This window comes from Sylvia atricapilla, chromosome 3, assembly GCF_009819655.1.
Source record: "Sylvia atricapilla isolate bSylAtr1 chromosome 3, bSylAtr1.pri, whole genome shotgun sequence".
In the NCBI taxonomy this organism is placed as follows: Eukaryota; Metazoa; Chordata; class Aves; order Passeriformes; family Sylviidae; genus Sylvia; species Sylvia atricapilla.
The window spans coordinates 70098087-70122104 of NC_089142.1; the positions used below are offsets into that span (position 1 = coordinate 70098087).

The window sequence follows — 24018 nt, forward strand, 5'->3', positions numbered from 1 at the left end:
GCTCCCTGCTATTACAGGGTAAAAGCACTATGAGGGAAGGAAGCACAGGGTGTCCTTGCGGCAGGAGCCAGCTCCTGCTGAAACCTTGCAGCTTGCCACCTGGGAGAAAAGTGGACCCCCTCTAGCCATGATTAATGCCTGCCCTGTGGGTGTGCCTGCTCTGTCTTCATTTTAATAACAAATTTTTAAGGCCTGTGACAGACTATAATTGTAAAATGGCTTTTCTGGCCCTCTCCCAGATCTGTGGCTCTAGAGGCCAAAATCAGAACGTGCTACATAATTTGGATCAGATACCCTTTGGTTGCAGTTATGGTTAGTGCAATTGCAGCCATGTACAGTGGACTGCCTGGGAAATGAAAATAGTTTGGTTTATAGCAGAAAGCATGAGAGGAGGAGGAGGCACAGTGCTGTTCTGAGAATGGTTAAAAGCAGAGGAGACAAGCATAGTTAGCTGGCCTGTTTCAGCGTGCCTGTGAATCCTTACACATGGATAGCAGGGGGTGTTGAAAAATTTAACAGAATTACTGCTGGGGATTTATCACAGCCTACATACTCTGGTAAGCACTTACCTCAGTTTAAGTTCAGACATAGATTAATTTAACCAAATAACTTGTTGGCTCTATCTGAAAAGCATGTTTACGTCTCTCTAAGTCTCTTAGATTTCTGTCAACCTTTTATTTCATAAACTGCTTTCGGTTAAGCCAGCCCAGCCAGGCTGAGCTCAGCTGCAAGCTTTCTGGGGGTGCTTTGCAGTGAGACTCATCATTTGCCTGCTTCTCACATAGGGCTTCCTCTGTCACTGTCATTAGTAAGATCTGACGCCTTATGTCACATTCTGACATGAACTGGGGGAGATTGAGGTGTTATGTTGGCAGAAAGCAGATCTAAAGCAGAAGAGGAACTGGGCCTTTTGAAAATCCTGGGGTTATTTGCATCTACAAGGATGTTTGTAATTATTTCCCTTCCTGTTCACCTGCTACTGCATCACATGTTGTGTTACTTAGGTTCATGGTGAGGTCCATGAAGAGATGAGAAAAGCATCTCCCTGATATCCCCATCTTTCTGTCCAGCCTTAAAGAATCATAGAATCACTGAGGGCAAAAAAGGCCTCTAAGATTAATAAGTCCAGCCATCAGCTTAGCATCATTACCATGTTCACAACTAAACCAGTGTCCCCAAGTGCCACAGCCACATATTTTTTTAACATTTCTAGGAAGAGTGACTCCATCACTTCCCTGGGCAGCCTGTTCCAGTGTTTGACAACCCTCTCCATGAGGAAATCTTTCTAGTACCTGATCTAAACCTCCTCTGGCACAACTTGAAGCCATTTCATTTCCTTCTGTCACTTGTTACCTGCGAGAAGAGACTGACATCACCTCACTATAACCTTTCAGGTGCTTGTAGAGAGGGATAAGGTCCCCTCCTGAAACCTCTTTTTTTCTCCAGGCTAAATGACCCCAGCTCCCTCAGCTGCTCCTTATGAGACTTGTGCTCCAGACCCTTCCCTGGCTTTGTTGCCCTTCTCTGCACATGGCCCTCCCTTGGCAAGTACTGTGGGACCAAAGTCCCTCCACAGGTTGCTGAGCAGAAGCCAAAGAAATCAGCCCTCACCAGACAAAGGAAAAATGGTAGGTTTTAGCAGATAAAACCTGCCTCAACCTTGATGGTGAACTCTTGTGGCACAGGTGCTGTGTTTGTTTCCCCGATGAAAAAGCACCTTTCACAAGCTGGTCCAAATCAGGATTTGCTGGATGCTAATTTCATACAAATATTAAGCAATAGTAATATTAAGCATGACTGTGTGAGCTAAGAAAAGCAGACATGGGCTTAGATAATGGAGATTTAATATAGGGTGTCTCTAGGAGAGGAACGGAATTAGAAGTCAGTAAGTAGAAAACAAAAATACATGAATGAACTGTTCAGCAATGAAAATGTGTATGGCTTGAGTTAAGCCAGAGAGGCCTGAACCTGGGGAAAAAGTAAGACATCAAAGATTAAGGCTAAGTCTCCTTATTGCTCGTGGCATCTGAAGAGCATGTAAGATGATGGATGCGTTAATTAGCTCACTGTATCTCAGGAGCTGAAATAGTTGGTAGGTGGGTTGAGCCATCAACTAAAATAATCCCAGCATGTGAGAGAGGATGAGCAGGCAGCTTCAAGATTACACAGGGGATGGAAGCAGACAATGTCAACTGTCCAAAAAGAAAACATGGAATAATATCTTCGAAATCCATAGTAAAAGACTAATCTATTTAACAATACTTGCTCTTTGATATGAATTTTATTTTATTGCTATGCTTGTTAAGCAAAAATATATTTAGCCTTTTTCTCTTCATTATCAATAGCATATGTAACAAGAATGAATATACAAAGTTTAGGGTATGTGGTCAATGCATTCTTAGTTTTCACTAATTATAATTTGTGAAACAACAGATAAACTATTACTTTGGAAACTCCCCATATCCATTTTTGCTGATGTTCACTGCCAGAATGGAGTAACTGTGTTTTATATGAGGCTGATACTGAAACTTAGAGCATCCCTGGAGGTCTTTGACAATTGAGGTTTACATGTGTTAGGAAATGGCTCGCAATCACATTTAATGTATGCATGAATCATCCCAAAAAGTAAACCAACAGACAGAAATGATTTGGTGAGATTGATTAAATTTCTCATCAAGATAATACAAAAAGAGTTTGACAAATAATCCACAGACAGGAAAATGAGTAAACTGCAAGAAATGACTGGATTACTCCATCTTCACGCTGAAATCCTAGGAGGATCATACCAAATTAAAAACATCAATTCATATTCAGGTACTAATGCGCTGACTTTTCCAGCGATTCAAAGATTATCACTACCCATAGGCTTCAAAAGGAATTATGGGTGATCAATTTGGATCTTAAAATAGGTGCAGGAAGGTTAAGTTCAGTGTCTCTCACGCAGGGCATCAACCATGGTGGGATTTCAGTCCAGGAGAGAGCCAAAAAACTTTTCTAAAGGAGAGTTTTCCCTTTTGGAAGGTTTGTAGGCAGCTGAGTGCTGGGGGTACCTTGTCCTCTGCCTGGGGCTTTGGCTATGTCTGCAGGCAGGGAGGAGGGGACTTTGGGAGCAGCACCAGGCAGTGCTTTGCAGACAGATGCTTGAGAATGAGCAGCCTTCTTCCTGCTGGGAGAAGGCAGTTGCCAGTTCCCTCAGCAAACAAACTCGGGCCTGATCCTGGACACTGTGCTTTTCTATCCAGACCCCCAGGGAAAGATACTTGTTGCATAAGGGAATTTTTCCACCCCATTCAAGAGCATGACCCCCACATTGATCCTAGAGCTAGAAAGCACAAAATCTGTGGCTTCACTTTCCTTTCAACAGTTTGCACTTTACAGGAGAGCTCCTGTTCTGCAGGATGTTCTATAAATACTGTCAAAAGGAAAACAGCCTGTTACCTCCCTGGGAAATCCCTGTTCTTGCAGGATAAAGGGATGTAGCTGACATCAAATGGTGCTTATATACACACGCACATATGCACAACACCACAAGGAGACATTTCCAACAGATTTTACTACTGGTTCACCACTCCTTCCAACTGAATCTTTATGGTTCCACCACAACCTTCAGCAAAAAATGGAAAATCCAGCAGCAGAACTTCAAAAATGCTGCCCAAAATATCCTGACGCCTCACTAAATCTCAGCAACAGAGTCATTCAGAGTCACAGTGCCCTGTGATATCCTTATCTGTCATTCCCTTCCCCCTCTCCCCCAAAGGTACCTAACATAAATCTGGCTCATTATACTGTAAATGTGCACTAGGGAATCTGCTAAATTTGGCTCTATCAATACTGCACCTACACAACTAGAATAAAGAGCTTCAGTGTTTGAACTCAGCCCTTTCTCAAAACTTAATGCACTATGATGAAACTGAGAGAAAGGGAGGTTACTCAATAAGCTTAAGCCCTTGAGAGACAGAAAAATTTACTGAACAGTAGTTCATATTGTTACTAATTTTAGTCTGACTTTCTTTACAGATTGTTTCCCAGGAAGAGTGACAAAAGCAGCAATGTGCTTTCAGCTATCTGTTCAGAAATCTGGCAGAGGCGATGCCTGTTTTGCTACCCTGCTCTCTGCTGGATCCCTAGCGGTGAGGGTGCCGCTCCTCTGGCAGGCACCTGCTACTGCAGGGAAGGGATCTGAAGCACCTCACTAAGGCAGGTGGGCAAAGCACTCTTGAGATACACAGGGCTCCAGGTAGCTGGGGACACCAGCTTAGTTATCTTCTAGGGCTGCTGCCTACCTTCCCAGTGCCGGAGAGCTGGTCAGATTTGCCATGGCCACGTTTGGGTTAACCAGGAGGTACAGCCTGCTGAAATCTCACTACAACACCAAGGAGAGCTGAAGAGCTGCATAACTAGCTGGTCATGGGGGAGACAGGTGGCCATTTTGTGGAAGGGATCCCACAGCAGAAATGACAGTTCCTGTTCAAGCAGAAAGACCAGTGGCATGCAGAGGCAGAAAACAGGTGAACCTGGCATTCAGCTGGAGACATTTTCCATCTCACTGCAAATCACCTGCTCTTGTTCACTGTGTTGTTGTGGGCTGGAATGAACAGCTCTGTGTGAGCAGGGGAGAGGCATGAGATGTCCTGTGATGACTGTAACACAGCTATTGGGAACACTCAGGCACACTGCGGACCACGGGGACATCAGTGTGATTTGTACCAAGTCTAATGGAAAAATCAATTAATTCATTCTTGAAGAAGAAACAAAGCTGCATTAACAAATCTTGTCTGGTCAGTGCTATTTACATCTTTAATTGCCAGGAAAGGGGAGAGCATCAGAACACGGAGGTGGCTATAAACCGAGTCCCTGTGGAGGAGGGATTTGACCAAGTAAGCATGCACTTAAACCAGGACATGTCTGCATTTTGTCAAGCACGGAGGGACTGTGTTCAAAGGCTTGGGTGACCTGGGTGTGTGCTAAGGAGCTTATCTGCTGGAATAGGTTAGATCAGCCATGAGAAGCCAAATTAAGATGGCTTGTATCTCACTCGCTGCTGCCAGTGCCACCGTATCTTCAGCCTGTCTGTGTTTGTGGGGATGGATCTGCTTATGCCTTACCTCTGCAGAGAAGAGAGGCTCCTGAGGAGGAGGAAAGGTCTGCTGGAAGCCACACATAGATGTTTAGGGCTGTTTGCAGGATGGGGAACGTTTTAGCCTTTTTGTGGCTCTGACCCTTTGACAAGCTTTGCTGCTCAGCAAGGAGTGCCAGTCAGCACCACTGAAAATCAGCACTGGCACTCCAAAATCTTAGTAATTAGTCAAATTAAAGATACAGAAAACAACACTAGCAAGGAATCAGCATGGTTTACTGATTATTCTCTTCCCATTTGGCTTCTAAATGTTGCTGGGGAGCTGGAAGCCAGTTTCAGGTAACTTATACTAGTCCAGATTCTCATCTACACCCACCCCAGAGCTGTGCCAACGTGAGATATTTTTGGTTTGAAAAGAGTGTAAATGAACTGAGAGTTTGGCTCATGGGTGAGGATTGGATAACATGATGACAGAAGGGCTTTATAAACATTTATTATTCAAAATCTCTTCTGCAAATGTGAACACGCCTAGGCAATTATCTTGCTTGAGCCGCAGATGGGCAATTTTGATGCAATTATTATGCACCTTCAGTATGACAAAGCTTTCAGTGCCATTCCTTTTGAAAATGTCTGAATTAAACAGAATGAAAAAACTAATGAACTATTGCATCTTTTTCCTGTCAGCTGCACAACATCTAGTAGATGCCATCAGCATGCTTCATGTGGAAGAACTGCGTGGTCATGGCTGTTAGCCCAACGGCTTGCAAAAGCTGAGCTTTTTGCTGAAGACAAACACATCTGTAGCCTTTGGTAGCTGAGTTACTTGAGGAAGGATAATTTGTTGTTGCACACTCAGATCACAACATTACACTGATACCAAGACTTCATTTGTTGTCTCTCTCTCAAATATCACCAATGACATGTTTCTATGTGTCCCCAAAAATCTGTGGTTGTTTACTATTCTGTGCTAGACAAAAGCCTTTTGAGACTCCAGATACCATAATAGTGGAAAGTGTCAGAAGCCACACTGACAAAGAGAACAGTTTGTTTTTAGCACAATCGCTATGGAGGAAACACACTTGTCTCCAGTTTCTCGAAACCACTTGTGTCTGGTTTCTTGTAGCAAACACATCCGGGAAGCCAGCTGGTTTTTGTTTTGTTTTGTTTTGTTTTAGTCTTTAAAACAAAGCAAAGCTCAAGAAATATAAAGCAGCAGACAAGTTAGTTTGCAACTTGCCAGCCAAAAGTAAAGTCCACAATTAACTATACATATAACTGGCACGATTTTCAAGAGCAATTTCCTCATTATTACTCCTGTTCACCTGAAAATAAAGCCAATTCACTGCTTACTTTTAAAAAGACCGCAAGAAGGTATCTTTAGCAGTTTGGCAAATTTCAGTTGCACATTCATTCTTGTTAAGAAGCAAATCCGTTAACACATGAAATAACTCTTGGTGGTATGATTATATCTTCCTTAGGTGGTTCTGAGCGACTTATCTGGACCTCCATCACTTGGATGGCTGCTGAGCCAAACCAAGCCCTGCTATATCCTATGCTAAAGTCGGCAGCCAGCCACAGGACTCTATACAAGAACACGATTCTATACAAGAAACACACAGTCCACCAAAATCAGACAGGATTAACTGAGCCAGCTTAGCCTATACAGCAGCTATAAGTACTATCACTCATGCAAATGTTCCATTTCAGCAGAGCTCATGCACTCTGTTTCCACAACACACAACATCCGGCCCACCATCTCTGATTCCCAATGCATGCACTAACCAGTCTTTGAAGTTCTTCTTGCTTTTCAGACTCCTCACAGCTCACTAGCACACTGAAAGAAACCACCTTCCTTTGTTTCAAATACCTCCCTTATTCTGCTTGATGTCACTTAGCTCTTCCCTCACCTTCCTCAATCCATGGTTTAGCCGATCTTCATCATACTCCTGTACAGTTATTTGTCTTACATGATCAAGAGTTTTTAGCAACTCTGCTAAAAATCCATGTGGAACTTGGTAAGGCATAGGAAAATTATGGCATGGGATCTATCTGGAACTACAGAAGAGCATGGTTTTCAAAATTGAAAAACCTATGAAATAAATACAGCTCTTTATTAAATGCTGTAAGACTTTCAGACAGTTGACCTTAATTGTCAGAAATTTTATGAGCAAGGGCAGGTCTGCACACATATTAACAGAAAGCAGCTGATCATGTGTTTCTACGTCACTATATCCTCTTCTGGCACACTGTTTTTCAACAATAAGTTTTTCCTATTTCACTTCCCCAGAATCAAAAGACACTTTTCAAAAAATAATGTGGAGGATCAACATGAATTTCAGTCTGGTCAAAACCTGAGCTCCCCTCTGCAAGATGAAATACATCTAAATAGTTATTAATTTGATCTTTTTAATATTCACTCAGCCAGACACCCTCTGATAGAAATTAGGAAGAAATTAGTTGCTGTGAGGGTGGTGAGGCATGAGAACAGGTTGCCCAGAGAAGCTGTGATGCCACATCCCTGGAAGTGTTTAAGGTCAGGATAGATGGGGCTTTGAGCAATCTGGTCTAGTGGGAGGTGTCCCTGCCCATGGTGGGGGAGCTGGAACTAGATGATCTGTAAGATCCCTGCCATTCTGTGATGAAATCAGCATTCTGTCCTGGGGCTCAGTGGAATTATTCTAGATAGGGTCAAGTGCTGCCTGTACCCATCGCATTTAATACAGAGAACTTCATGAAATACTGACAATGCTAGGTGAAAATTTATTTGATTATTAAAAATAAGTTCAGCTCTCATTTTAGTGGCTTAACACAATTTCTTTTTAAATTTCAAGGTTAATAAAAAAATAAATCAAATGCTCCCTGTTTGAATTAACATATCTTTGCCTGAAGACAGAAAAACATTTAAGATGGCTCTGGCAAAAAGGGGCAAACAGAAGCAGAACGAGTACATTCATGGCAATATGTTCTGGTATGTGTAATTCTGGGATATCCTGGAGACAGCACAATGAAAGATGTGATAGAGTACACCTAAATTTAATAACAGCTATGCCTCATTCAGTATCTGCAGACCAATAATGATTAACAAACTTAAAAGGTGGATATGATGTGGCTCTGCACTGAACAGGTTGGACTAGAGATGCCTCTCCAGGTCCCCAGTAGCTAGAACTATGCCATGATTCCATGACCTGATGTTCAGGGTATTGCAGTGAGATGGTCTAACAAGACCACCAGTTGTTGGATGGAAAAAAATAGCAGGCAACATTAGAGAGCTCTGGTTTCACTTTTCTTCCAGTCAGTTTTAAGAGGTACTGAAAGCAGAGGTGAAATTCATGCTATTTTCTAGTGTTCTATTGAATAGGAGTTTTTAATACTAGAAGAACTATCTTTCTGTACTTAGAAATCTATATGTACTCCAGCTGAAGGTATAATAAACCAGACTAGTGAAGAAAGTTGCAGTTCCAGGGCAGAAAAGGCAAGATACAATTTTCAGTTGGCCTGGCTCTATAATAGATACTGTGAAGAGAATTAAGTTTAAAAAATGCAGTATTTTGGTGAAGCAAAACATTTTTTCAGATGCAATGCAAGGGCAAATGCCAGATGATGTAGAGGAAAAAAGACCTAGAGTCCTCCTTTGCCTAATGGACCTGGATTCATACCATCCAAGGTGCCTCATCTTAGCCATGTACTACATGAAGGTTAATAATACTCTGTCGCTGAAGGGGCACCCATGGATGCTTGAAGGGACTTGAGATCCTTGAGGCTTAACAGTTGAGGATGCTGAAAGAGATGGGGGATGCCATCCTTCACATAAGGCATCCAGAGGGCCCACTCCCCAGTGGAAATCTGAATGTTTCACTCAGGCAGTAGAAGTTTTTCGAGTATATGAAGGGAACATTGCAGCAGTCTCTAACTGCTTGTGAAATGAACAGCTTTAGTAAATGACTAAACAGCTCCAAAGAGAAGGGACACAATTTATAAATTAACAAACCACAAGCAACCAACATCAGCTCTAGATGGGCAAGAGCTCTATCTAGATGGGCAAGAGCTCAGTCAGAGATATGAGGAACAGGGAACAGATGAGGCAGCCCAATGAGTTGTAGTGTAGGCTTGCTTAGCAAAGAGACCCAAATGATGTGGCGATGCCCATTAAGCCATAAAGTAAATGAGGTTTTCCTTTAAACTCACTGAGTTGTAGCCCTGACCTCAAGGATTAACAAAAAAACCAACAGGAGGGTTGTTTTCTTTTCCACAGCCAGGATGAAGAGAAGCAATCTTCATTAGCTGCCACCCAAAGCAGGTGAACAAGCTAACAAAACCATATGTTGTTTGCCATCCCCATTTTTGGATTGGATTCTCTGGCAAAAAGCTAATATATGGAAAGGTGTTTTAGCATTGGAAAACACAAAATGGTTGCACATGAGTGTGTGAACACCATATATGAACCTGTCTAGCCATCAGCTCATACCTTAACATCATTTCCCTCCAAAAGCCTTTATGGATGTTCACAGACAACGTTATGTAGCTGCTCAACAGGGTTTTTCGGTTTATGATGCCCTATTCATATACCTCTGTTGTTGCCAACCTCCACCTTTGGCTATTTGTTTCTTTTTACCACTTACAGCTTTGTCTGACAAGCAAGGGTGGCCAGCTCCTGGAGACCTGGACTGAAGAGGATCCTCAGCCAGGTATGTGTGCATTTATATGAGGCCGCCTTTTCATACAAACACAAACAATCCTGGGAAATCTGGACACAATCCATAACCACTAGGCAGCTGGACAAATAGGTTTTTTCCACTTCTGTAGTACTGCCAGCCTCCAACACTTCTCACTGTATCATCCGTCTTTATTGAGAGCTGTTAATTATAGCTACAAAGTCTGTTGCCATACATGCACTTTCCTTTTATAAAGTAGCTTTAAAGGTAGATGCCTTCAAGGTATTTTGACACAGATCTGGGCTGGAAAAAACAAAAGCAGAATTCCTTATCACTCCTTCCTGGGTTTTGTTGTTATTTTTGTTGCTGCTGTAAACATCATGGAGAATCTATCTAGGACAGTCCTCATTTAATGAGTCTGGGCACTTGGGATCAAGGTACTTGGTGTGTTGACCAAGGCAAACGACATTCTGCAAAAAAGGTCACCTGTGAAACCTTCTTCCATGTTATGATGGTTGGAAAAACAGCAAATCCATGCTCACCCTCAGCTTTCTGCTTCTTCCTCTATACAGTAAACACGATCACACACTCTTTTCCCAGTCCATTTTTTTCCTTTGCCAGCCATAAAATACAACTACATTTCTGCTTGTGTGTGCAGATCATGCCTGGAGGCAGGAAAGGGAGGAGGTGACCTGAGGTCCTTTCAGCCTGGCTTGCTTTTGTCCCATGGTCTCAGAGAGTGCAGAGAGGTCAGATCACCTTGCGTGGGACCAGCAGAGGCAGATTTGCTCGTGAGGTCTCCTGATAAAAGCCCTAGCAGTGTGGGAGCTTGGCAGCTTGCTTAAGTAACCAGAGGCAGTGTTAATGAAATGCAGTTTAACTACTGACCAGGGAGAGATCAGAAGGTGCTGCAAGACACAACATTTTTTTTCCAAGCAAAATCCATTACATAAATACATTGTTTCATAGCACATGCCCTGTCTGCAGGAAACAAGAACAATTACTTCTCTTTCTAGTCCTTGCCTCAAGCACTGTTACCTCATAGGAGGCAGGTAATGTAATTATTTTGAAGCATCTGTTCAAGCCACAGCAGAGGAGACAAAAGTAATGGAACAACAAGACAAAATTACAGGACATTACTTAATTCAATCATCCTTGGAATGATTTTGCAAACCAGGCTCAAGATTAGAGAACGTGATTCTCCTGATCAGGCAATAGCCAATTTTTATTCACAATTAGTGCTTCACAGAAGTCCAAAAGCCCAGAAGAGGTGATTCTCAACAGAGAAGGCTCCTCAGATTAAGGGAAAGCTTTTCACAGGACATGAATGCTAAGCTCTTTTCAGAACATCATTGTCTGAAAACCAAATGCAAACTCCAAGTATAATCTATGAGGTTAAATTAGAAAGGACTAGTGTCCTAAAGAAGGACCCGTGAACATTTTCTCACTAAAGCTAAGACATGAGTTCTCAGAGACAGTGTTAGCTACCTGAATAGAAAGAATTAGCAAATTAGTCAAACAGCATTTTAAAAGAAATCTCTCAAACGTATTTCCAGGAGGTTTAAAAAGAGAGGGAAGCATCTAAGTACCACCTTACATTCCTGAGCCCACCATGCAGGCTTACCACTGTGAGAGCTACCTCCAGTGAAGCTAGGACTGGGCCATTCATTTTGTGGCTTTCTGCCAAACACTCACATCAAGAGTCTGATGCGGGTACCAAGCTCCATACCATGCATTTGAGGGAGAGAAAAACTATCACCTTCACCACAGTTCAGAAGTTTTTCAGTGGAAGACATTGAGAGGAGCAGTATCTCTAGTTAGTATCTCTAGCAGTATCTCTAATTCTAGTTAGGTGCCTAAATCTGGGATGGTGGAAGGCCCCCACTAGCAGCCTGTTTGACCATAGCCTCTTCCCTTTCTCCTCACCTGTTTGCCTTACATGCCTCACATTTGTGTTTCTGCTGTAGGTTTTGCTCTCCCTGTGAATTCTATGGGGAAACCAGACATTCAGCTCCAAGCTGGCAGTGCTGGAATATGCAGTGTGACACTGAGAAGCCAGCTGTGGCACATTTCCTCTCTAATTCAATCCCTGGTACTGTCTTCAGAGGAGACTGATGTAAACAGAAGGCTACTCTAGAAAAACTCTGGAGCTGTTTTTTTGTCAGAAACAGGCAGCCTGTAGAGCATATTTTTGAGAGCCGGCCGAGAAAATTTTGCTTCAGGAGGCATAAAGACCAAGAGACCATGACATTAATCTTTAATCACCTAAGAAAACAAATCTTCCCAAAGAAAGCAGCTGAAACCACGACTCATGCAATCATCTGGCCATAGTACAGCACAGCTGTATTATGTCAAGGCAGCAGTGAGAAGCCACCTCCAGAACCCCTGTGGGGTGACAGCACACCCACCCCACCTCCCATAGGGACACACCTTCCTCCTCAAAAGGCAAGAAACAGCAGCTACTGCAGGTTTCATCAGGAAGTGGTAACTACTTGACTTGAGAAACAGAAGTTAACAGCATCACCCTGAGCTCTGTGGCTTGGGCTTCAGCTGAGCTAAGTCCAAATGTATGCTCCGTGACCAAGCTTGATGCCACACGGACAGCAGGTTGGACACCGGACACATGCCTCCCAGCACTGCCACTACCACAAACTTCATGCTGTTCCAGCAGAAAGCTTCACTACTACTGCTACTTGCTGTAGGAGTTTAGGACTTTTATACAACTAACTAATATGACTGAGCAGAAGCTATTTATTGTTTACATTAGGTTATATTTATACATTCTAAGTCTACTGTTCCCACAATTATGTATTATTTGACTGGAACTTTTATCTTGTCTACACATTTAGTATGCACCTTTCAGGAAATATGATTGGTTACAGTCCATTACTTCATTGGGCTTCCTTTATCTCGTTTTTGTATTCTTGGTATTTTGTTTTTCAGGCTCTTCTTTCTTAATTTAGTATTGTTTATGGCTCAGTAACTTGAATGAATTCTTGAGGGTTTGATAAGAATAACTACAGGTGGCTTGGCTGGAGCACTACATTATAACTTAAACTCTTCAAATACATTACTACAACTTTCTGGTTGTACAATTTGGCCTTGTCTTCAGCTAGAACCTCTGGCAGAAAAAATGCATATTCACTGAAAATAGTCAGAGAAGTGATAGAGTGGTCTATCAATAACATGACACCGCCAGCACCTCAGATATCTGCAGGAGAGATAAAGATGACTACAAGTATCATAAACCTCTTGCACAATATCCATATCTTCTTTTAATTAATTGTTTTGATAACAAGCACAAAGGTGAGTCCTGAGAGACGACTGTAGAGATCAAAATGATTTCTTGCTGTAGACATCAAACTGATTTCATCTGGAGTTACTCCTAACTGGTCTCTGTCAAACTCGTGTAAGAATTACATACTTTGTCTTTTAATGTCAATGGTTTATTTTGTTCCTTGGTTGTTTTTTGTTATTATTTTTATTTTCCCCAAGAAGCTAATGTGAACTTGAAATGTAAAAGTGATTTTATTTTGAGGAACACAAAGTAAATAGGTATTATTTTAAGGATAATGTTCTGAATTAGACAAATAGAGTTTATAAACTGAACTTTTTTGAAAGAAAACATGCTTCATTGGGTGACATTTGCTAAAAACACTTGCATTTGTCACATCTTGATGCCTCCACAGCTTATTTATGACTCTCCTAATGCTGTCTGCTCTGGTGGCGAAACTCCCATCTAAGTAGTAATATAAATCAGTAGGATGCCAAAAGTTAACCACACTGCAACATTTTAATGCTGCTAGGTAAGAGAGACTCATGAACACAAACCACTGAAAAATCGATAGTAAAACAGCATCCAGTCATGCCAAATGGCTCTGACCTTCTTTCCCCTTAGAGCTTCATCGTGGCCAGGGGTTTGGTAACCAGTGGGGTTCTCTGCCTGCTGCAGAAAAGGAGGGCAGTACCCATGGTGCAGTAAATTGCACTTCATATGAGTCAGGATCAACTAATGGACTCAGCTCCTTCTGTTACTGGGGGTAATGGCTAGTGTCTCATCTTTTCCATCACAGCAGAAATACCTGTGAATCACATTTAGAAACTGGCCCACATTGACCTCACATGAAGCTATGGCACTGAAACTTCATGGCCCTGAAGAACCAAATCTTGAATTTGAGTCGATGGGCATACAAAACAAAAATTACTTTTGTGAAGTCAATATGTTGGTATACCAGAGTAAGTGGGATCTACTACACTAGTCTTCTACCATTGTTGCACCAGTATTTTGATTCCATTTTGAAGACGTAACAATACTTCAGCATTACCTCTAACCTTTTTTCTTTATTTTCAAAGAAAAATCTTCAAATCCTGGAAGATGAGTGGCAGATAATTTGGGGGCAAAACTCTGAATCAGTGAAAAAGAACATTCTAAAATGTTCAAATGTGGTTGCAGATCAGTGTAGGGACTGCACTGTGATGATTGATTCTTTCATTCACCCAACACAGGTACATTCAAAGTTTCAGAAGAGATTTAGTTCTACCTTCTGGTGTTTTCTTTAGTCCTAAAGCTTTTTGAAATAAAAATCAAGACCAAAATTATAAATAAATAAATAATCCTGCAAACCAGTCTTGAAAATCCTTTCCTTTCCTTCTCAAAAAAGCCATTAGATAAGACCATACCATCAAAATAAGCAAGCTTTCTGAGGTATTTTTCTAAAACATGAACAAACCCCTCTGTTATTCCTCCCAGCTGGAACAGAGGGTGAATCTTTATAGAAGGCGTGTTTTCTGCCTAGAGATACACAAAGCCAAGCAGTATCTTGCACAGATTTTAATTTAATCTTTCATGTAGCCAGGGAGTTATAAGCCCTAGTGCTTTTAATTTATGTTACCTCATAAATTAATAATGTATGTATGATGGAGGATAGCTCATCAGATTAAATGTGTCATTTTACAAAGCAGTTTGGAAGCAGAAAGTATGAAGTATTCTTAAATGATGCATTAGGTGCACAAATCATTACATATGTTATTTCTGGACTGGACAATAGCATAAATGAATAATAGTTTAGTTACAGTTATTTTAAGCTAGTGAGCACTTGCACAAGAAGTATAGAGTGATGCTGACCCTGGCATGCTCTTCCGTGGCCTTCCAGAGCTTTCCGTATCACTTCCATGCACACAGTCCTGCACCATGACACCCTTGGTAGCAGCCATGGGAGAAGCTCTCCCTGAGCAGTCTATACTTGGGCACAACCCTGGAAGTGTTTGATGGAGCTGCACAGGGGAGAAGCAGTTTGAAGTGAATGCATGAGTTCTGATTTGCTATGAAGCACGGCTCTGTCCCCATGGTGTGGACACCATGATAGTCTACTTCAGCTAAAACAGCAAGCTTCTTACCATGCTCAATCATAAGTTCTTAATACTTCACATTGTGCCCTAGTACTCAAAATCTGATAAAGAAACTGAATAAACCTGCTCTTACATTCAATGTGTCACTACAAAATTTTGGTGGTAAATTTACTGCTACTATACATGCTATAAAAAGGGAAAAAACATCTAGTTTTCTGTCATAAACCAGTTAAAACTTGTTTATGTCCATGACAGGTATGTTCTTCTTGTGGGACTACAAAACGTAAAAATTCATGTTTTTACAGCATAGCATGAATACTGGTACAATACAACCAGGAATTTAAAGCCTGTAATAAACCATATATAACCTGTGCAGGAGGGATTACACATCTGTTCACTGTTGCTACATCTTATGAGCCCCCTTTTGTGTACTTTTCCTGTTTGCTGTTTGTTACATGCCCTCTCACTGTATAGGGAGGCACCCAAAGCACAGTGCTGGCTCCAGTGCCCTCAGCCAGGGGCAGTGTGAAAGCCTGTGCCAGGCGGAGGGGAGGCTGAGCAGCCCAGTCCTGCTGAGGTGGGTGGGCAGGTGTCCTGGGAGAGCTTTGCTGCCAAAAACATTAGGTACCTGTGGATTGTAGCAGCCTGTGTAGGCAAGATCTGAGAACCCCTTCCTTTTTTCTTCACTGCTAAGGTGATTTGGACATCATATTTCCATCTTCTCCCACTATCGCCTTTTAATTTATCTTGTTCCAAATTCCTGCCAGAGAGCTCAGATAAGATGTAAAATATAGATGAAAGTGAAGGATAAAAGAAGCAGAAAGTGACTATGCCAGTTTCTTTATAGTTCTAGGTCAGAATTGTCTGCTTTTAACTACCCAGAAGTCTGTGAAATATCTTCCCAATGTGTCCAACCACACCTGGGCTACAAGCTTTCCTGAAGATGGTGATGCCTCATACGGAGCTGTAAGTCTCTGTGTATCTCTTTCTCTATATATTTGCACACATATATAATGTGGAAAAAGGAGCCATAATTAGGAGGGGAGGCTGGACTGCAGTGCTCGGGTTTACTGACGTACATGCATGTGACCTCTCAGCTGTAACGGAGCAAGCAGATGAGCAGGAAATAATTTCACAGTAACTCTTGGTGCAGCACCACCAAAAGGCCTCAGTGTAGATAGGAGACATGCTGAGGCAGACACTAAGTAAACACATGGTAAGGGGGAGTCCTCCCTCCTCCCTAAAGGACTGGCTCCTCCAAAAGAAATCAGAGGTCTGCAGTGTGACTTGCTCCAAACCACATAACAAATCTGCAGCAAAGCTGGGAGCCACAGCCACAACTCCAAATGCACACATCTTCCCTGACATGCAGAAAAACCTTGCTGAGTTAACCCTACTTTGTCTGCTTCTCAGACACAAAAACACACACTCTCTATGAAGCCTGGGCAAGCCTACTGCTAATGATGTCCCCCTGCATCCCAAACAGGCTGCAGGGCTTGCACCTGCTCTTCAATTCAACCCTCATTTAATTAATGAAAGACAACTACCAGTTGTATCAATTTACTGCAGCAATGAGTACAACGCTCTGGGATTTTAACCCCAGGGATCTGGCAAATCACAACCACTCACCCCGGAATTCAGCATTATTTAAAACATTATTTGAGAGCAGCTGAGAAGAAAAATACTTAAAAACAAAGAAACAAAAAGGTATTTGCTTTTAGGCTAGCATTTGTTGCTGTTTTCAGATTAAACTATAGCTTTCTGTAGCCTCCATACTCCTCTTATCTCTGAAGCAACCACATTTGCCATGAACAAATACAACCTGAAGACTGAAGTGCAGGAAACATGGGACTTATGAAAATGCCTTTAAAACTCCTGGATCCTGCTCTAGAACCTGCAGTGAATGGTCATATCCATTATTTGCAACCCCTCACATTATTCAAAAGATGAAGAAACCATAATGATGGCTAAGCAGTAAAATTTTTTAAATCTAGTAATCTGAGGTAGAGCATTTCCTGAGTAACCTGGTTTCTCAGATTTTTCTTGTAGTAAGTTTCCACCTTGCTGCTACGCAGCTGGGAGCTGAGAAATATGTACTTCTTACTGTTTACTTTTCTGAGCTACTTCATTAAAAGTCTATGAGCCCCACTGTGTAACAGAAGGGGAAAAGGTTGTTCACATCCTTCCATGTATCAGGGAAGCTCTCTGACATGGGACATCTTGATGGCTGAGTCATCCCATCTGTCCCAGACACCTCTCAGGCCAAAATGAGCAGAGCAGAGCTGAGGGAGTGCTCAGTGAGAGGCAGTCCTTCAAGCAGACAGCATCCTCAGCCTCTCACAGAGGACAGGCACTCAGGGCTTTCCATGAGGGACTCGGGCTTTGCGGGTTTGGCGTGCAGTAAAGACAAGGTGTGCTGAAGACAAAGTGCTGCCTTTGGTTATGACTGTGCTTCCTCCCGGAAATAAACATAACAGCTCAAGTTTAACTGGGATCAGAGCTTGGCCTTTGATGTCAAGGGCACAGTGCCAGGAAAATACTGCAGTACTTTTTACTCAGCTATTCAAGGCTCTGCTCTAGTCCTGAGCTTGGACAAGAAAAGCTTACTTAGCTTACTCAGGGACTAAACAGAAGTCAGCCATGGGTGACATTTCCCCATAGGGGAAAGAGATATTAATAAAAAAATTATGCTTGCAGAAAACTGGATAAATAATTGCAGAAAATGCAGACTTTCATTACATGACTTGCATGAGTTGGAAATAAATCTGGATTTCTTACTGCTGGAGTGAAATTACATTAGGAATAATAATAGCACCTAACATAGGACACCAAATCAACTCAGATCATCCTTTAACAAAACTGGAGAGGAAAGCAAACACAAGTTCGATGTAACTGACTGATTTGAACAAAATGTCTGTGAAATGTAGAGCAGCATGCAAGAGCCATGGGATTAAAAACAAAAGCTCCCATACCTGTATCTTTGCTTTGGAGACTGCTTTTCAGCTGACTTAAAAACATGTCCAAGATAATACAAAGGAAAGAATAAAAAGTTCCAGTTTGTTGCAAACCACGTTAGAGTGAAGGGTGCATCGAATTTCTTAAAGGTCAGTTTTGCTAGCTGGGTTGAACCCGACCAAGAGGAGCAGACACCCAGGACCACGGCCACACCCCAGAAAATCTTCTTGAGTTGCGTCACGGAACATTTCCAGCAGCAGCGGTTCACCCTTCCACTGCCTTCCGCCCCAGCTTGCATCTGTGCTTCAGCTGGGGCTGGAGACTCCCGGGAGCGCTCATCCCCTGCGGAGAAGAAAACACATGGCTTACTAAGGAAATCCATCCTGCATTTTAGTTTTCAAATCTTCGGCCCTTCTGAAGGCACGTGGAGCTTTACGAGCAAAGGAACCCACCGGATCTTGCCACAAAATCTCCTTTGTTTTTAGATCATTGCAAAGCCTCTGGTTGAACTGAGGCATAATTAGAATGCAAATAACAATTATCACCTCTAGATTTAGAAGCCATTTGGTAAAATGGAAGTGAAAATTACATGTTGCTTTGATGTACATAGAAACGCTTAACACACCACTTAAACTCGTGCTGTTAGGATGTGTAAACGAATGGAAAATTTGGTATTGAGTTTGATAAAGCAGCAAAGGGGATTATAAAGCACTTGAAATTGTTATTTTCTTGGAAAATGCAGGAATGGCCAGTTTATGGAATATGATGTTTCTTAAAAGAGAGGGAGGGCAACATATTTAATTTTGAAGTTAGGCAAAATGACTGCAACATAAATAGCGTGATTAACACCGAATTGGATCACCAGGCATTTCAGTGATCCCTGGGAAAACAGGTCTCCTGTGGCTGTAGCCAGATGGCAAAAATGAGACCAACCGAGAGATGCCCTGAAGTCCATCTCTGACCAGGCAGTCCTAACTTTTTATTAGTTTGAGTCCTGCACAAACTGAGACTGGATTGGAGCTTTGCCCCATTATAATGAGCCTAGCATGCTGCTGGAAACTTTTCATCTAAAAACTTTGCCCCTTCAACACTCCAACATGAATTGTTACAGCCCTGCTATCCTACAGCTGTCAGTCGATAATGTATCCAGCTTGTGAAGGAATGAGCAAAGAGAGGTTAGCTGGTTGAGTTGTCACAGAAATCAAAACTTGCTGGCAGACCTCAGCAGCAGGCTACTGCCTTTAGGGCTCTCTACCTGCCTTTCTTGAATTCACCCCATTCAACATCTGCTGAAGCTGTCAGTCACCCACACACAACACTCATACACTTCTCCAAGAGGCTGACTGCAGTTTAGTTGGTCCATTCACCTAAAGCAGGAAGTAACAGTAGTTCATGTTGAAATCCAGGAATCTGCAACTTCAAAACTGTCCAGAGTTTACTGCATGCATTGAAAGGTGAAAACATGTAAGTAAAGCCAGGACAATGAGCGACCCTATTATTGCCAAACATATATTCAAGGCAGACTAAGAGAAGTCCACATAAAAAAATAATAATAAAAAAAATTCTTCCTTATCCTGGTGTGAATATTATGTGGAACAGAAAATATCTTCTTTAATGCTAACCTAAATTTGTATTTATATGACCTAATATATTATGAAAGAAAATGTTTATTTCTATGGAAAGAACTATTTAGTTATTTCTCTACAGATATGAAATGCATGATCTGAGCTAAAAGTATCATTAGTTTGCCTAGTAAAGCTATATTTTATAACAAGAAGGGTTGTAGCCTCTGTTTGATGGCTTGATATCTAAAAAGTATGTACAGCAGTAAAATGTAAACACCTAGTCTTTTTGTGTGGCTTTCAGAGAGAGAAGGATACTTCTGATCTCTCCATTTATTTTAGTTTTCAATAAATAAGTGTGTGGGCAGCCTCCCACATAACAAGAGATGCACCAGCAAGCCAATGAATTGTCCAAAGTTAATGTGACCTTGTATTAAACACATAATGGAAAAGTTACAAGCCACCTGCCAAATGTTTCAATTGAAAAAACAGACTGCCTGCAAACACTCAGCTCATTCAAAATAATTCTAAAGCATTTTATTAGTAATACATTGCTTGTAACTTATGCTTCTTGCCTCACTTGCTGCACAGACCAGTGTCAGGGTTCAGTTTATACCAAGCAAGGCTACACTCATTTCTTTTAACTTCACCATTGTTGTGGTTTCACATTCGCCAAATTTCGTTTACCAACTGGGAGATAGGATTTTGGGAGAAAAAGGCAAACCAGGTACAACTTAAAAGTAAAAAAACAGATTGATTTTATTAATACCCACTAAAGAAAAAGAGAGAGGAAAAAAAAAACATTCAAACACCTCCCCCCCCCACCTCCTTCTGTTCACTTTCCCATTCACCACAGAGATAAAACTATGATTTTCAGTCAGTCACCACCATTTAAACACGATCCTACATCACCTTGGGAGAGGAGCCTCTCTAGAGTTAAGGAGAACACACTACAAGAAAAGGTCTGGTGGCTTTCACAGACCTGCAACCGCACGGAATTTTTGCAGATTCTGTGCAGTCCCAGCCATAGAACAGTTTCCCAAGCTGTTTATGGGTTTCTGCATGTTTGGGGTATCGTTTTAAGAATGCTTTTCCAGTACAAAACAAGGATTCTCTTCTGTATCTAAAATCGTCTCTATCTCGAAAGAAATAGAGACCTCCTTATTCCTTCTCAGGAGCCAGGGATATATTCTACTCAAAATTCTCAATTAAAACCCATGTATGTCAGTACACACAACCCTTTGGCTAGAACTTGCATTCCCCCAAGCAGCATTAGGATATTACAAAAACAGTCCATTTCCCCAAAATTCACATCCAGAGAAAGTCCAGTCAAAAATGTCCACTTCCTCCATCCCATCTCCCAATAGTCTTTCTCAGTTCTTTCGCTGACTTTGTCTCAATGCTGTCTCTCTACATTTTACATTACTCTGTCTTCCATGGAGGAGGGAAAAAGAGTTAATGTCTTTGCCCAGAGTCTTTTTTTCCTCCACTCCAGCTGACTCCTGGAACTTCAAGGCTGCAGGTGATGGGGGGAGGAAGGGGGAGAGGGAGCATGCTCAAGAATGCTGATGGACGAAACCTCCTCCACCCCTGGTCAGATCTAAAACGACTCAAACTTGGATCAGCTCCCTGGAGCTCCGGAGAAAAGTTTTCCAAAGTCTCTCCTCCCTCGGACCAGCGGCTCTGGCAGCCGAGCCCAGAGTACAGCCACCATGGCCCCTGGGGCAGGGCTAGACTGCTGGTCTGCAGTCCTCCTCCTCCTCCTCTCCCCATCAGAGGAGCTGGGAGGGGACAGAGGGGACACGGCCAGCCCCGGCCACCGTCCCACAGGCAGGGCCCCCCCTGAACTCCTGACTTACCAGGTGATGTTAGCTCCTTGCCAGCCAGAAAAGGAAAAGGCTGAGTCACTTGGGACTTTTGATTTAAGACTGGGTTTCCAGAGGCGTAGAAAACACTCTTATTCATCAGCCAAGCTGTCAATCCATGCTAGAACTTCCTTAGGAAAAAAACTTTTCACATTCATGCTAAACCACCACAACCATATAATGGGCAGTTGCCAGTGCCCTCTTTGCTGTCCACCACATAAGTCCTAGAATGATTACCAAATTTCCCCCTTCCATTCAAGATTTTCTTCTGGGCATCATCACTGCAACCCCAAACACTTCACACACCCTAACAAATTCCAGCATCCTTCTTCCCTTGGACCACTGGGTTTCTGAGCATGGGAAAAACTAATTCAGGAAGCCAGTGTGCCAAATGAGACCTTAAGAGGAGTTTGTGCCTCCGTGTCAATGCCACTTCACTCAGAGTTCATGTTTTTGAAACTGCTTGGAGAGGTAGGCAAAAATGGTCCTCCTTCTTGAGACATCTGCCATTTGCATCTTTCTGCAATTACTCCCCAGGGAAACAGGAAACCAGGATTTAAACCACTCCTGCTGAAGATATTTAACATTAGAGAATATGCCTAAAGCCACTAGGGTATATGAGACTTTAAGATGAGTCGGTTGCTCTGAAGCTGTGTTATTTTTTTGTACAATGAGAATCAATCACAACTGTCTGATGCACCAGACACTCAACATCTGGTAATAGGGTGTTGATAAACAGCCAACTGCAGACACTGTGGTGAAGATCTTCCCCTCATGAAGGGCTGAAGCCACCTGCCCAGTCCCCCACTGTACTGTGCATGTACACAAGAGTCAGCAGTTCATCTGGACAGCTTGAATGAATATCATTGCCTTCTACTCTGTTCCATGGCTATTGCTCCCTAAAGCTGTATTTACTGATGTTTTCTCAGCTACACAGGCAAAATTACTTGCCCAGGTATATTTAATTTTGTGTTAAACACACCAACAGAAACATTTGCTTTCAGCAATAGACAATACTGCATGTGAAACTTCTAAAATGAACTTGCACCTGAAAGGTTAACTTTCTAGGAATGTTCATTCTTTTGATGCATTTACAGACTGGAGGGACTAAAAACTTACCCCAGGCACAGTGGATTTCATGACAATAGGGGTAAAAATCCCCGTCTGATGATGAACAGTTACAAGCTGAGATTTGTAATATCTGTCAGTATCTGTAGTATCTGTCAATGAAACTTTATTGTGTCCTCATGATTGCTTGTGCTGCAAGGGTTGGAGAGTTAGATGCCAAATGGCCACAGACTTTTCCAGTGGATGTACCACTGACCTGGAGGATACCTGTGACATAATCTGCCCCCCAAAACCAGATTTTCTTTAGACCATAGAGGTGATATACACTCATGTGGTCTCATCCTCTCATTTACTGTGGAGGGCATTTGCCTGCCAGCTGGCAAACACAAAATCCAGAGCTGTAGTTTGTCATGTCTAGTCCCTGTGTCTCTGCTAGGGGCATTTTCCTCACCTAAACCACAGGTGCACAGATAGGATGACAGTAAACCCACACGTGGCTGGAAAGCTTCTCTCTCTCTCCAACACTGCACAAGAGTCAGCTGGCAACAGAATGCACATGAATTTAAAGATGGCAAAATGTCTTTTTAGAATCGATGAGGCAGGATATTGAAGAATTTCAGTTCTGCAGATTTTAATGTGTTTCTTCCATTGCTTCCTGCAGCAAACTGCTCTGTATGCTACTGTATCTCTCAAAAGAACAAATTGAGATACTGAGGTAGAGGAAAAATGCCTATCCTGCTTTTACTAATTTTGGTTTTTCATTGTCCCTTTTGTTCATGCATTTTCCTTTTTCAAAAATCCCAAATGGAACCATTCCTTCTCTCTCCCTTTCAGTGCCAACCTCTCTGCCATGACATTTAAAAACAAAGCAAGGAAATAATCTCCAAAGTTACTGCCAATGCCATTAGCCCCAGAAAACAGCTGTCTCTCTGTTTCTTCTATTATGGCAAAGACCCCCCTCAGATGACTTTGGATACCTGTATCAAGGGCCATCTATATCCAAGCTATTTACTCCACAGACTCAGCTAAAGGTCACCAAGCAAGAGGCATGGGAAAGCACTACACCTTTAAACCATTTAGGGTAACACCTTTAAACAGGCTGTCCAGACCTCTTCTAAAGTCTGTACGAGAGTCTTACAACTCCTGTGCACAGCTAGACAGTTGTAGGATTACTGTAGGACCACACTGAACCTAAATGTGTCTATTAAAAAAAAATGATACTGATAAAAACCAAGGGTGGCATTCTTCTTCTTAGTTTGAGACATCTGCCGTGCCGACTTGTGTATCTGAGACAGTGATTTACACTTTCCGCATAGTTAGTAGACAGAAAAAAGACATTTCCACAGCACGATTTATCTCCTCCTAAAGTACATGATTAAAACAAGCCAGATGAATCACTCCCTCTGAGTGCTTGTTTCTCTCCACCAGCTCTAAACAGTCTGGGGCGACAAGCTGGAGGTAGGTGTCTTTGGTGTGGGTGTCTGAAGCTG

General features: G+C 42.2%; 1 protein-coding gene across 1 annotated transcript in view; it reads right to left on the reverse strand.

Annotated features, from left to right (window-relative positions):
- The window catches only part of LOC136359255 (solute carrier family 35 member F3), a 62690-nt gene that overhangs the window by 27777 nt on the left and 10895 nt on the right, over positions 1-24018 (reverse strand). The window contains exon 2 of the mRNA XM_066315713.1: positions 18051-18375. Within this exon, the coding sequence (XP_066171810.1) occupies positions 18051-18375 (325 nt within the window). The remainder of the gene's footprint in view (positions 1-18050; positions 18376-24018) is intronic.